Source organism: Dicentrarchus labrax, unplaced genomic scaffold (assembly GCF_905237075.1).
Source record: "Dicentrarchus labrax unplaced genomic scaffold, dlabrax2021, whole genome shotgun sequence".
In the NCBI taxonomy this organism is placed as follows: Eukaryota; Metazoa; Chordata; class Actinopteri; family Moronidae; genus Dicentrarchus; species Dicentrarchus labrax.
The window spans coordinates 10,873,042-10,886,994 of record NW_026136720.1 but is presented as its reverse complement, the minus strand read 5'-3'; the positions used below and the strand labels follow the sequence as shown (position 1 = coordinate 10,886,994).

General features: G+C 43.3%; 1 protein-coding gene across 13 annotated transcripts in view; it reads left to right on the top strand.

Annotated features, from left to right (window-relative positions):
• The window catches only part of frmd4a (FERM domain containing 4A), a 102,208-nt gene that overhangs the window by 78,644 nt on the left and 9,611 nt on the right, over positions 1 to 13,953 (top strand). For 9 of the 13 annotated variants that reach the window (XM_051383424.1, XM_051383426.1, XM_051383423.1 and 6 more), the window contains 11 exons: positions 1,565 to 1,621; positions 2,388 to 2,410; positions 4,360 to 4,443; positions 4,537 to 4,602; positions 4,699 to 4,756; positions 5,026 to 5,112; positions 9,861 to 9,937; positions 10,933 to 11,074; positions 11,226 to 11,367; positions 13,158 to 13,291; positions 13,407 to 13,529. In XM_051383424.1, the coding sequence (XP_051239384.1) occupies positions 1,565 to 1,621; positions 2,388 to 2,410; positions 4,360 to 4,443; positions 4,537 to 4,602; positions 4,699 to 4,756; positions 5,026 to 5,112; positions 9,861 to 9,937; positions 10,933 to 11,074; positions 11,226 to 11,367; positions 13,158 to 13,291; positions 13,407 to 13,529 (993 nt within the window). The remainder of the gene's footprint in view (positions 1 to 1,564; positions 1,622 to 2,387; positions 2,411 to 4,359; positions 4,444 to 4,536; positions 4,603 to 4,698; positions 4,757 to 5,025; positions 5,113 to 9,860; positions 9,938 to 10,932; positions 11,075 to 11,225; positions 11,368 to 13,157; positions 13,292 to 13,406; positions 13,530 to 13,953) is intronic. The other 4 variants (XM_051383422.1, XM_051383430.1, XM_051383418.1 and 1 more) reach the window with 1 other exon arrangement.

Here is a 13,953-nt window from a genome sequence, read left to right as displayed (position 1 = left end):
CAGTATAGTGCCTCATACAGAGGTTTCTTGTTTACAAGGGAAATTAATGGGTGCTTTCTTAGCTATGTTGTCAAATAGTAAAGCAAACCCAAGTTTACTACTTTGGAGGCTTTAGGTTGTGTAGTTTAAGCCTAACAGGGACAGAGAAACTTAGATGTATTATTATTTATTCACAAAGTCAGTCCCACCAGTGGCTTCTTTGAAAATGTCCTTGAAGGAGATACCTAATCCCTATCTGCTGATTACAACGTCAGCTAAACATCCGTATTAAGGACAAACGATCTCCCCACCAGCTCCAGCGGTAGATGACCCTGACAACCCTATGAAGAGAGAGAAGCAAAATGAAGAGAAAGAAAAGAAATGAAATATCTCCTAGTATTTTTAGAAAACATATTGCAAACACATAGTAGACAGAATGTGGTAGATCAGGATATATGTTCACCTTTCAATGTTTGTGTAAGTAGTGGGAAAAATGTTCTGTTGTGCCGTGGGAACACATACGGTACAATAACACACAGTATATTACAATTTGTAGCCACACTGGGTGGTACACCCAGGGTGGCTTTCTTCTGTCTAGTGTTTCATCCTGGCTGTCTGATCTCCCAACCAATTAAGAGGTGGATTGTAAAGGGAACATTCCTGACATACTTGACCCACTACTCACTGCCCACTAACCCCTATCCTTCTCCCCCTCAAAGCCAGGGTTGGTAACATTGGAGAAACCGACAAGAGATGGCTAGATTTTAAAAGTGTCCAACTGACACTTTCCCAACCCCTCCATTCAGGTCTCCCTCCAAAGCCACTCCCCCAACACACATTGTGTGTGCCTGATTTCATTTAGTCAAAATTCAATGATCTTTAATGTCTGTGCCTACTACAGGCCTGTGACTGCTACGGATACAGGATTATAAATACATTATCTACCCTGGCTTCAATGTGGACATAGCATCCCATGTATATGTACACACACGGTTGGTGAATACATGCACAAAATACAAACCTATACTAATTATCTTGCAGCTAAAGGAACTATTTCAATGCAGCCCAAAATCTCTTTCACACAGAGATGTGAAATAACCCATGCTTGAGCCGCTCTGCCTCCTTCCTTCTCCATCTTCCCTCTTTCCTGTTTTTCACTACTTACCCTTTCCCCTGGAATGTCCACATGTCCTTAAATAACTAAAAAGGGGAAACAAAGTAATAGAATGGAAAAACACCTTTGGAATATGTACTGTTTAATCAGTAACCAGGGAATCCATGCCTCCCCTCAACCCCTAAACCCCCTCTCCCAACCCCCTTCACTATGCCTCTTCTAATCTCTGAGCTGCATCCACATGAAGAGGTCATGAAATTAGAGAAGGGAGAGAGGAAAAATGGAGAGGGAGTGGTAGGGAGATGAAAGGAACTATCAACCCATCTTGGATAAACGGATGATGATCGGAGGCACGTCCACTCTGACTCCCAACATCAGCACATTGTATGTTTTATTTATTTACTAGCTGCCAGCAGTAGGAGAATGTGACTTTCATGGTTCCTGTCTTCTCTTTTTTTTCTCTTCTTGCAGGAGCTTATTGAAGTGGACAGTGATGTTGTCTTCGAATTGGCTTCCTATATTCTACAAGTAAGATGAATTGTTTGTTTGTGCGTGTGTATGTGTGGGCGTGGATGTTCTGCCTGGATATTCCAGGGGCTGTTGCTCTGCAATGAAACAGTTTGGAAACAGTTTGAAGTTGTCTTCCACTGTGTCCCCACCAGCCTTTGATCCTAATTGGCGATGATTAAACTCACATTATCTACTGCAGTCATAATTGTGCATGATTAAGCTCACATTATCTAATTCAGTCATCAATCTGTCAGTAATCTGCAGTGACGCTGAGAGGTTTTAAATCCTAAAAACCTCAACTGTCTTTTTGGTAGCAAAATTCTTGGCTACCAGCTAAATTCTTGGTGCAGTCAGTCAGTGTTAATATAACACAGAGCAGCAGGGAAACTTCTTTACCTCACAAATTCTCCCCAACTCCAGCCCATTCTCTCTCCATCCCATTCTCAGAGTAGGTCAGTCCATTAACGGTGATGCTTCAAGGTCATGTTACACATTGACTGGGCCGAGGGGTATGTGCATGTGTGTGCCTGTGTGTGTGTGTGTGTGTGTGTGTGTGTGTGTGTGTGTGTGTGTGAGTGTGCCCTCTATGCAGGTGCAGATGTACAGTATCAGGTATCTGCTCTGTAGAGGTTTCACTCCAGATGGAGGTTTAATGTTTCTATCTGATTCCAGCACAGCAGGCCTGACTGCACATTCACCTATGCAAGCAGAACATAAACACACATTTTATGGTCACTGCTCAATGCTCACATATTACTTTTTTATTTCCCTTTCTGTTCCACAGGAGGCGAAAGGTGATTTCACCAGGTAAGCACACCAGTAACGTTTAATAATTCTATGCAATGTACATTTAAGAAAGTATAGGTTGTAGCTAGTAGTGCTAGAGGACAGATCATGGAGTTGATTATAAAAAAACAAACATATTTGACCTCTTACCTTTGGTATACTAAAGGGAATATGTAGAGAAAAACACCAGTTGACTTTCTGAGGAGCCCCAACATACTGCCACACAGCTGACATCAATACATTAAGACGTCATTCAGAAGATGTTAGCAACCGAAGAAGAAAAAGTGAACTCATATTCCTAGTTTCTTCCCTAGTGACAGTAGGGTTGGGTTAATACATTTAGATTCAGAAGGGATAGTAGAAGTGATACTAGTGGTCTGTCTGCTCCTCTGCTCCCCTGAGCATTGAGGTGCATCATTGAGAACTGCCTTTGTTTTACATGCCTGCCTTCTTCTTTCTTGCTATCTCTGTTCCACCTTGTTTCACTCTTTTTAGCCTGTGCTGCCACTCACAAGAAAAGCATGGATTACATCTTTATTATTGTCCATGATTACAGTGACTCCGTTCCAATTTAAGACAGGGCTCTCCATTGGGACTTGAAAAATGTCCTAAATGTCACAAAAAAAAGAAACAGCTATTGACAATAAAACACGTATCAGTCTTGAAACTCACAATAGTTAAACCCCATAGCTACGGAACTTTCCAGTCATGCAAGAGTTTCACGTGAGTTACGTTCCACATGTGGCTCTTCAAATGCTCATCTATTGGCCTAAATGTATGACATCCTCTCATCCCCTCATCCCTTTGTTGTAGCACAGATAACAGACTACAGCAGCCATCACCTCTGACCTCATTTCCACCAGTGAAAGGAGTAAATAAACACAATATCCTGCAGAGGGCTGGAATGTGACACACTCTGGAGACATTCCTTTCACCCACCTCCCCCCTTCCACCCACACACACATACCTCACATCCCTAAAAGCGTTATTGACCTTCCCATCTGCACATATATCATGTCATTTTGTCAAGTGTGTAATATTTCCATTGTGGAATACAAATATATTTCTTCCAAGAATTTCCTTGAATCGAGAGTCATTTTCTTGACGCTAGTGCAATAAGCCTTATGAGTCTTATTCTGATTGCCTTCTTTTTATGATTTTAGAGGTTTTAAGAATATAAATGATTAAGTAGGTCGTGAAATGAACACATCGCAAAGCCACAGTGCACGGAGAACTCTTGCCTGCCCTTTGCGATGCCAAAGTTGTGCATACAGTCTCATATACATTAGTAGCTAATTGAGTAGTTACTTGAATGGATATCGACCAGTCCAGACACACAGATGCGTTCACACATTAAAGAACAGCCGGACAGGATGGATGGGATCTCATCCAGGGCTTTAGCTCATAGGTTGTCATGTTCCCAGGGCTTTCCCCAATCCTCTGGAGCCTTGGCAGAGGCTGGAGAGAGGCTAAGGGATTAAAGTGGGATATTACGACCTCCTGCCACTGGAGGTCTGAAAACTGAAACTGGGGCCAAGTCTCTCTGGCTCTCTGCGTGGTTCTCTTCTCATTTACTCTGTCTTTGTCTTTATATTTCCTCCACCACCCCTGTTTTTATGTCCTTTTATCTTTCTTAATTTATCTTATCGTGTTTGTGTCTGTGTTTCTGTCCCTCTTTTCTCTTCTGTTTCCAACTCTACTGCAGTCCCTGCAGCTGTTCTGAGACAGCACCCTGCCTCTGAAATAGGGACCTTTTAGGGCATCAGCATTCATTCCTCTCTCTCGACTAAACATTCGCTCCTTTCCCACAATTTTTCCAAAGTTAACATTTAATTTCTAAGACAGTTCTAGGAAATATTCATATTTTAAGCGTTTTTTCTACCAGTTTTTGAACGTATAAGCCAACAGCAGAGAATAATTGTTCTCGCAGAAAGCAGTGGTGACCATGTCTTGTGGTTTCTCCCTCCCAGTAATGATGCAACCAGGTCTGACCTGAAAAAGCTGCCTGCTCTGCCCACCCAGGCCCTAAAGGAGCACCCATCTCTGGCCTACTGGTGAGAATAGCGGCTGCAACGTTGCCCAAGCTCTCCTCTTCTTGTTTTTCTCCTTCTCAATAATTGTTCCTTTCTTTATTTGCTCTGTTACAGTGAAGAGCGGGTCATAGAGCATTACAAGAAGCTCAATGGGCAGTCCAGAGGGCAAGCTATTGTAAAGTAAGTGTTTGTATGTATCTCTGGTCATGTTTGTCCACTGTAAGGAAGGCTGTGTTCTCTGTAACCCTTGCATGTCTTTCTTTCTGCTCCTCACAGTTATATGAGCATTGTAGAGTCTCTGCCCACATATGGAGTACATTACTATGCTGTAAAGGTACAGTTTTACTACTCTGCCTTTTTGTTTTTTCACACACACACACACACACACACACACACACACACACACACACACACACACATACACAACACACACACACACGCACCACACACATTTTTGTTCACTCTGGACCTGCAAGCAGGCAGTTTGGGATTTGAAGATATGAAAGAGCTTAAAGCTATTTGTACTTTCCACTGTCTTTCTGTCTCTATCAATCTCACACACATGCACAACCTTTCCTGAGGCATATTTTGTCTGTGTTTTAGGACAAGCAGGGGATCCCATGGTGGTTGGGTCTGAGCTATAAAGGCATCTTTCAGTATGACCACCAGGACAAAGTCAAACCCAGGAAGGTGAGATGGTACTCCCTCTGATCTGTTTCCACCACAAACTAAACTATCCCTCTTTCAATGAGCTTTAAATTTAAATTTAATTTTCAAAACTGCAAATGGTTGTAATCTATCAGAAAGCCTTGTTAACAAATCGTTCTGCTTATGTGTAAAATGTATAACCTCCAAGATATCTTCTAATATTTGCCGCATCATTCATGCATTGTTTGTTTTAAAAAAGAGTGGTTAGTTAATAGAAATTACACATCACTTAAGAAGGGAAACGTCTTTTCTCTATCTTTCTGGGCTTGTTTCCATGGTCACCGTCCTTTTTTTTCCATTCATTGAGTCAGGATATTGTGTTTGGAAAAAGCACTAACAATGCTGTATAAATACTACTGTCTGGAGACATTCAGTCTTGGAATGTTTTGCATCCTGTCCTGCTTTTATTTCTGCCTTTCTGTGAATGGCGTCCTCCTCCCTGTCGCTGAACCCAGTGGGTCGTCTGTGAAAACCGTTCTCACCTCACCTCTGACCTCCAGTCATGTTTAGGGCCTTGATCTCTGGCATTCACCCTTGTCTCATTGGGTGTTAAGGGTGTTAACAGCATCCCAGCGTACTGACTGACCCCCCAAAACACTCACACACACGTACACTGATAACTCTGTTGCTTGTAAATGCACAAACGCTAATAAATGTACACGCCCACACACAGGAATTAGACTGAACTCTGAACTCACCTTCCTGATGAGTACTTCCTGTATGCCACAGCTTTCCTGTTTGCCACTAGCATTGTGCTCATTGTGTGTGTGTGTGTGTGTGTGTGTGTGTGTGTGTGTGTGTGTGTGTGTGTGTGTGTGTGTCTTGATTTGTGCATTCCAGTGTAAATGACTGTCCCACCGCTGAGCCCATTCCCTGCCTCATTCCCTTTTGTAACTGCTTAGGTGTTAAACCACCATAGTGATTTAAAAAGGCAATATCACATCTGACAGATACACAAACGCCAAAACATGTGGCAAGTGTGTGTTTTTTAACTACACAGTGTATATTGAGTGAAAAACGGCAAGTTTGAGTGTTCTCTGAGGTAAATGCCACAAGAAAGAAGAAGGAGAGGGTATTTTAGAGTGAGATGGAGAGAAGAAAGAGTTAATAGCCTTTCCTCAAAAGAAACTTATCAAGCATTCAGCTGCCATAGCAACAGTCGGTGTGAGTCATCGTTCCGTTAAGCTTCAGTACTGACCCCCTCGCTTTCTTCCCATGTCTCCCTCTCTCCCTCTCCTTCTTTCTCCCTGACTGTAACACACACACACACACACACACACACACACACACACACACACACACACACACACACACACACACACACACAGTTGGAAGTAGAGAAAGTAAGACTAGGCCTTTTTCACTGTGCAAGTGTGATAGTAGTCTAAGGAGCTTGACCCAAAAAAATACTTTTGGACTGCTCGTCTTGTTAATGCAACATCACAAGACCATCTAAAAGCCCACTGGACACAGTAAGGTTTCTTTTTTTAAGGCAGACAAAGGAGGGTGGGTGGTGCTCCTTTCCAAAGCTGTTCAGTGTCTCACAGGAAGAGACACTCATAGAGGTCACTAGGAGCTTTCCATATGTATACTGAGACTCATCGCTACTTCAACAAACAAGAGGAAGAGCAGTTTATTTTGTGATTAGTCAGTCATCCAGCTGGTCCAGTACCAGTAACAAGTGACTCACAGTGTGTAATCACTAGCTTATCCATGCTCAAGTTTTCATCACTGTGACTCAGTGAGGTGTAGGCAGAACACTAATTATGTGACATTTTGGGCCAATTACCATCTTTTGTCATAGTAAAAATGTTTTATGTTCACAACAGAAACCTTTTTTATTCATTAATAAGTGACTAAGTGACTTCAGGTTGTGCTGTATAATAGGTGTGTGTGTACTGGAGGCACTTGTGTTAAATTAGTTAGCCTTTTTTACGGGGGTAGATCCTGTTGTGTCTAAATGCAGACCATCTACCGCACCCTCCGCGTTTATTTGGTGATGTTAAAATACTTTTCCCCCTCTGCTTACCGCAGGTCTCATGCAGACACTCATACAGTACACACAGACGGGTACCACACACCATACTAATGCCTCATTAGAGTGTTCTAACTCATTTAGGCCGAGATTATAGGGTCTGTGTCTTGACTGACTGCCTGACTGACTGATTTCAAGCTAAATCTTCTGTCAACACTGTGAGAAGGTTCAATGAAACACAACAAACTACGGTTTAAATTAATGTCATCTCACAAGCATTTCACTGCATGTTGATGGTTTTTTCTGAAGTGGATTGGGAGCACACATCCACTGACTTAAGTCAGCTTCTGTCTGTGTTTCATTTAGAGCAAATAGGCTCATACAGCCTGTTCTGATTAGTTTTTCCATAAATGTCATCCCTCCAAAACACAACCAAAACACAAACAACAGGAAGTGCCCCCAGAGTGTATCTGCATCTCCATGACAACTGGTGGATATAGTATTGCACACCAGACCCCATGGGTGAAACAATAGTCTTTCAGAGCCCTGGGTCCAGTTCTAGAGAAGAATAATGTCTGGCCTCACTACAGTTACACTGGCCTATGCTATTTAAACTTTCTATTCTTCCCGTAATCCCCACGGAGTCCGCTACACCAAAGAAAGGCCTTTACACTCTATCAGATCTGACCTTTTCATCTGCAATGGATGTGTGCTCGGGTGTACAGACATCATTATGAGACAGACGTGGGTCTGTGCACATGAGCAGCCAGTTGTTTATGAATAATGACCAGTCACTTCCTCTGCGTGTGTGTGTGTGTTTGTGCCATTGTGTGCGAGTGTTTTACAGTCAAAAGGAAGAGGATTTATAGCATATGCACGCATACATGCACCACCCTTGCCCTAAGAACAGAAGCACCCACCGGCTGCATGCATGTTTTTTCATCAGATATTCAAAGTCACACTATTGACAGGGCTATAAGGACTACAGAGCTTTCATTAATACAATGGGCTTATGTAACTGAAACAGCATGGAATCACAACAAAAATGTCTTGATTTTAAACTTGAGGGTGACACTCATTGCACCTCGTTGTAGATCACGTGCTGTTTAAATATATATTTTAATACTATTTGCACACTTGCACATGTGCAACTTATCCTGAAACAGTCCAAAATTGCAGCAGCTTTTCCTGCTGTTGCGGAGGACAGCTTTAGTGGTCTCGTGCCTGAACACAGTTACAAACACCTATCTTATCTCCACAGCTCTGACCCATATGTGGACAACACACACACACACTCAGTAGTGTTACAGTCACCCACTCACTATCTACCCTTCCTGCTATATTTAACACCATGCTACATTAGTACTTCACACTCCATTGAAAATGTACGGTACAGCAACAGTTTTGATAAGAGCGGCTATTTTCTTTCTTCATGCACACACATACACACATATACAGTACATTAATACATACATTAGGCTGTTTACATACTTTTTTCATAATATTTCTCCCACTCCTCCCCCTCATCCCTCTGTCCATTGTTTTCCCAGGCTGTTAAAATTCCTGGGCTGTGGCCTGTTCCTCCCTTAGCTCCCTTTCTCCTCTTTTCCTCCCGTATCCTGTCATAGCTAGGTCTTCTCCTTTGTTTCTTTTCTCCCGTTTGTCAGTTCTTGCAGCTTAGTTTAACTTTATTTACTAATGGCTGGTCAGTGTACATCCAAGGTTTGTGGGTGTGCGTGTGTGTGTGTGTGTGTGTGTGTGTGTGTGTGTGTGTGTGTGTTGGCATGTCTGCTCCAGCTGATAGACACGGGCCCACTTCTGTTCTGAAATAGCCCACACTCTTTCTCTAATAAGAAACAGACTCAGACTTTGCCAATGTGTGTAGGTGCGTGCACACAGAGGTCTGACTAAACAAAGCAAGGGCACTTCAGTTGCTGGGGCCACAGAAAGCGTCTTTCCCCCTTCATCACTCCTCCCATGACCCCTTGTTACACACACACATGCACACACACACACACACACACACACACACACACACCTCCCAACCACATAGCCCAGAGCAGGAAGCACAGTCCCTGAGGGAGGGAGGAGGGGTCAGGAGTAGGGGAGGCATAAACCCCCCCCCCTTCCACAGCCCTCCTCGCAAAGCTACACCAGAGGAGGAAAGTTAATTTAACACTTTCTCTCCACCAACACACACATGCACATGCCTACAGATGGTGAACACCCACCAACGCTTTAACATTCTGTTCCCCTGCGTCTGGGAGGATTCGAGATACACACATGCTGTGGAGTACGTCTTGGGGGAAACTTTTTCGCCCAGCTGGCTTTGGCTACATTTAAAGAGGAGCTGATGGTTCATAAAGGAGACGAAAAAGAGGGGGGGGGGAAAGAAAAATTGAGCAGAGGAAAGAAAGCCTCCTCCCTCTCACTGTCTTTCTTCAGAGTGAGGTCATCCAGCGAAGGGATCCACTGCGGACAAGACCGCCTGGTCTGGACCTGATCAGAGAGCTCCAGACTAGGTTCTCTTCTCTCCCTCCACCTCCCTCTCTCTTCCTAACTCCTCCTCTTCGGCAGCTTCTTCAAATTTTTTTTCTCTCCTCTTCCTCTTTATCCATTGCATTTTCTTTACAACAACAAATTGGAACATACAGAGACGGGAGACGAGGATTTGGCTGAAGGCTGTGTGGATTTAATGTGAAGCATGTTTTTGTGTGAGTAGCCCTGAAGAGTGTGTGTTTCTCCTAAACCTCAGGTGTTCCAATGGCGTCAGTTGGAGAATCTCTACTTCAGAGAGAAGAAGTTTTCAGTAGAAGTTCATGACCCCAGGAGGTAAATTTATATCACAATTTTAAGCCAGTGTCAATTTGCTGCAGTGCTTTTGTTGAAACTGTTTGATTATTTGTTGTTGTTTTTCAAAGGTAACTTAGTGTTGAATTGCATGATTGACTTATTGGTTTGATGATGATTATCTCATACCAATTCCACTTGGAATTGTTATTGTTATTGCTATTGCATTTTGTCCAGCTACTATTTGGAAGAGGTAGACCTTTCTTCAGTTATGGACATATTCCAGTAGCTTTTACTGTAAATTACCTCTGTGCCATATGTGAATGTGTTAAGATTCATACTACATGCGGTACAGTGTAGGAAAAGGCAGGAAAGGAGAGATCGGAATCTAATTCAGTAATGGTTGCAGCATTTGTCTTGGCAATAGAGCAAGATATTGGGGATGTCCCGGTGGAGCCTGACACAGATTGATAGGCAGATTGTTAACACACTTGTGGAGCCACATGCACAAACACATGTGCTTTTTCACACACACACAAACACACACACACACACACACACACACACACACACACTGAGTAAACCCTTGATAGTTGACCACAGAAGGATAGATGGCTACGCGATAGCTGTTTTGTGGAGGAAGTGACCTCTCTTGTGTTTATTTAACATGGCTATATATTTGGAGTGTTATTCTACAGACAGAGAAAGAGGGAGTGAATGGGAGAAAAAGACGGACAGGGTGAAACAGAGAGCAGTGGTGTTTTCTTTAAAGGAAGCTGTCATTAGGGTGAGTTGGTCTGTTGCTCAGCTACAGATGTGTGTTTAAATAAGGATGAGTAAACAATAGGGAGCAACGTGTGTGGCTTTGCGAAAAAAAAAAGAAAAGTCTCTATTGGGTCGGCTTTCTTAAACCTCCAATATTTTTTGCTGGTATTTGTGTTGGTAGTAGTCAGGTGGGAACGTTTTCACTGTTGTAAATATGCAGTCATCTTTTTGTATTCAGTGTATATAAGGAGGCCTTGTGTCCGCTCCAACTGTAGGGCGTCGGTGACAAGAAGGACGTTTGGTCACAGTGGCATCGCTGTGCACACGTGGTACGCCTGTCCTGCCCTCATCAAGTCCATCTGGGCCATGGCCATCAGCCAACACCAGTTCTACCTGGACCGCAAGCAGAGCAAGGTCAGTCATGCACCACACGGCCATAGACGTGGTTAGAAATGTACAAGACATACAGCAAAGTCAGCAAACATCAGTGATGTGTGGTACAGTGTTACAGTTCAACTGCTTAATGATGTGCTTTGACAGAGCCTCTCCATTCTTGTCTGTCCAGTCTAAGATCCATGCTGCACGGAGTTTGAGTGAGATTGCTATAGACCTTACAGAAACAGGAACTTTGAAGACCTCCAAACTGGCCAACATGGGCAGCAAGGGCAAAATTATAAGTGGCAGCAGTGGCAGTCTGCTTTCCTCTGGTAAGTACATGGTCAGTGTGTGTGTGTGTGTGTGTGTGTGTGTGTGTGTGTGTGTGTGTGTGCGCGCGCATGCTTGCGAGACTATGGGGGAGAGAAACGTTGATATGTGTGTGTATTTGTCTTTGTGTTTGCGTGTGTCATGGTGAGGGGGAGTCTCGTTGACAACTGGAGAGACAGAAACAGCTGCTTCAGGAAAGAGGCCATTGATTCTGTGCTGAATGTTCTCACACACACACTAAACACACACCCCACCCAATGTCTTTCTGTATGTATACGACACCACTCCCACCCTCCATGTCACACAGACTCATCCTCCAGAGGCCCCTGCCCCCTCTAAATTTAGTGGGTGAGGGAATTAAAAGGGCAGCGGGTCAGTGTACAACTTTGCCACGGCATTTGAAACAATGCTTATCTGTGCTGTTACAAGTAAAAAGCGTGACAGGAAGATTTGTACATTACCCAAATTTAGAATTAAGAGCAAAATGCCCTTTGAAACCCAGACAGCCATGTAAAGTGAATCAGAAAGCGGGTGCAGTAATTGGGCTGAATAGAAACACATGTACTGTAGCCTGGTAAGCTACTGCTTAATTATACACTAATAAAATGGCATGCACTTGACCAAACCAGCATCATTTATGAGGCAAGCATGTGTCCACTATTTAGAGGATAGCAAACCCTACTGAATCAATTAGTGGTTTCAGGAAAGAAGAACACTATTCTCTTTCAGTAATAATGTCCTGCATGCTCTCCTCATTTTGATCTGTCCAAAGCTCATCTTACTGATCAGGTTCTGTTTCTTCCCTAACTTCTCTTTTCTTGGTATAGATGCATCTATCACCCCACTCCCTCCCTAATCCCTTACCCTTATGTCCTTAGATATCCATTCCTAGTCTCCTAATCTCCCATTTTCTCTTTGTTCTTCCCAAGTCCCCCCCCCCCCCCACACACACACCATATTATACAGGGTGTCTGTCTGTGTCTTGTCACTTGTCTCCATGTTGTGTCACTGCGTTGATTTTATGATCCTCTCCTGACTGGGGGACATAAACATGTCACAGGAGCTGCGATGTCACATCTATGCACCTCCGATCTCCGCCACAGCCAGCACGTCTCTGTGTGACTGTGGTTGTCCAAATAGCCAGGTCTAGACCATAAGAGTTTGTCTGATCAATTTGAAACCCTTCGTGGCTGCACATGAGGCGCTACAGAAATATGGCTGTACCTGCAAAACAATAGATGTAGAAACACTGACTTTAAATAAAGTGTATCTTGTAACAATAGAAAGACATTTAAAAATCCTGACACAACTGTCACATTGGTTAGTTTTATATTGTTTGTTATGTTTCACCGTGAACCACATAGGGTCATTGAGAGAGCAACACAGAGAGAGAATGTGCGTGTGGGGGGAGTGTATGTGTTGTTTTCAACAAGGCATGTTGCAAACAAGACTGGCATCTCAGGGCCTCTGAGATTGTGCGTCACAGACTTTGTCCTAAACTGCCCCTTCCTTGAAAGACTCACACAACTCGCACAAACACACCACTGAAACTCTGTTCCCTTATCAAAACGTTCCATTCACTTCCCTGTAAACATCCTGTGAAGCTAGCAGGTGCACGCACAATTTCTACCTCGTCTCCACAATCTGCCGCAAACACACACACTCCAAACACACAGGCGCACACACATACACACACACACACACACACTCACACACACACACACACACACACACACTCACACATATGCTCCTGACTCCTGTCTTCATGTTATGTCTTGTCTGTAACCTGCAGGCTCTCAGGAATCGGACAGCTCCCAGACAGCTAAGAAGGACATGCTGGCAGCACTGAGGGCCAGGCAGGATGCACTGGAGGAAACACTAAGACAGAGACTAGAGGAACTTAAGAGCATCTGTATCAGAGAGGCGGTATGAGAAAACACAGGCAGATTTGGCAAATATTTTGAGAACCATAAAACTCTTCAGCTCTTCTTTTGTAACTTAATTTATTTCCTTGTCCCCTTTTGTCCCCTTTCTTTCCTAGGAGCTGACAGGAAAGCTTCCTAAGGAATATCCTTTGGATCCAGGAGAGGAGCCGCCCACAGTGAGACGGAAGATCGGTACCGCCTTTAAACTGGATGAGCAGAAGATTCTTCCTAAGGGAGAGGTGAAGCTCTAACTCCCTGTTCTCCTCAGTAGCATTTTATCACACTCAAAAACAAATCAACTTCTAGTCAACTTCATAGCACATTTTATGCACCAGGTATTTTAGTTGATTTAAAAGACAGTCTTGGAGACATTAGATACGTGCTTCTGGCACATCATGTAAAATCTAGTGGTGTTGGTGTTTGAAACAAATACATAATATCTGTCAAATGCAGAGCTAAGAGTGTTTCTCTCCCTTTTAACCCAGGTGTAATGTTCATTATGGACACAGTATGGGCATTGTAAATCAAAACTGGTGTTTATATAATGCAGATCAAGGGTTATTAACCTCATTTAAACCAAATACTTAATACTCACATAATGGTGGGAATGACGATTGACATAATAATAATAATCAAAAGTTAACTGATCCCTATTTGAGCAAA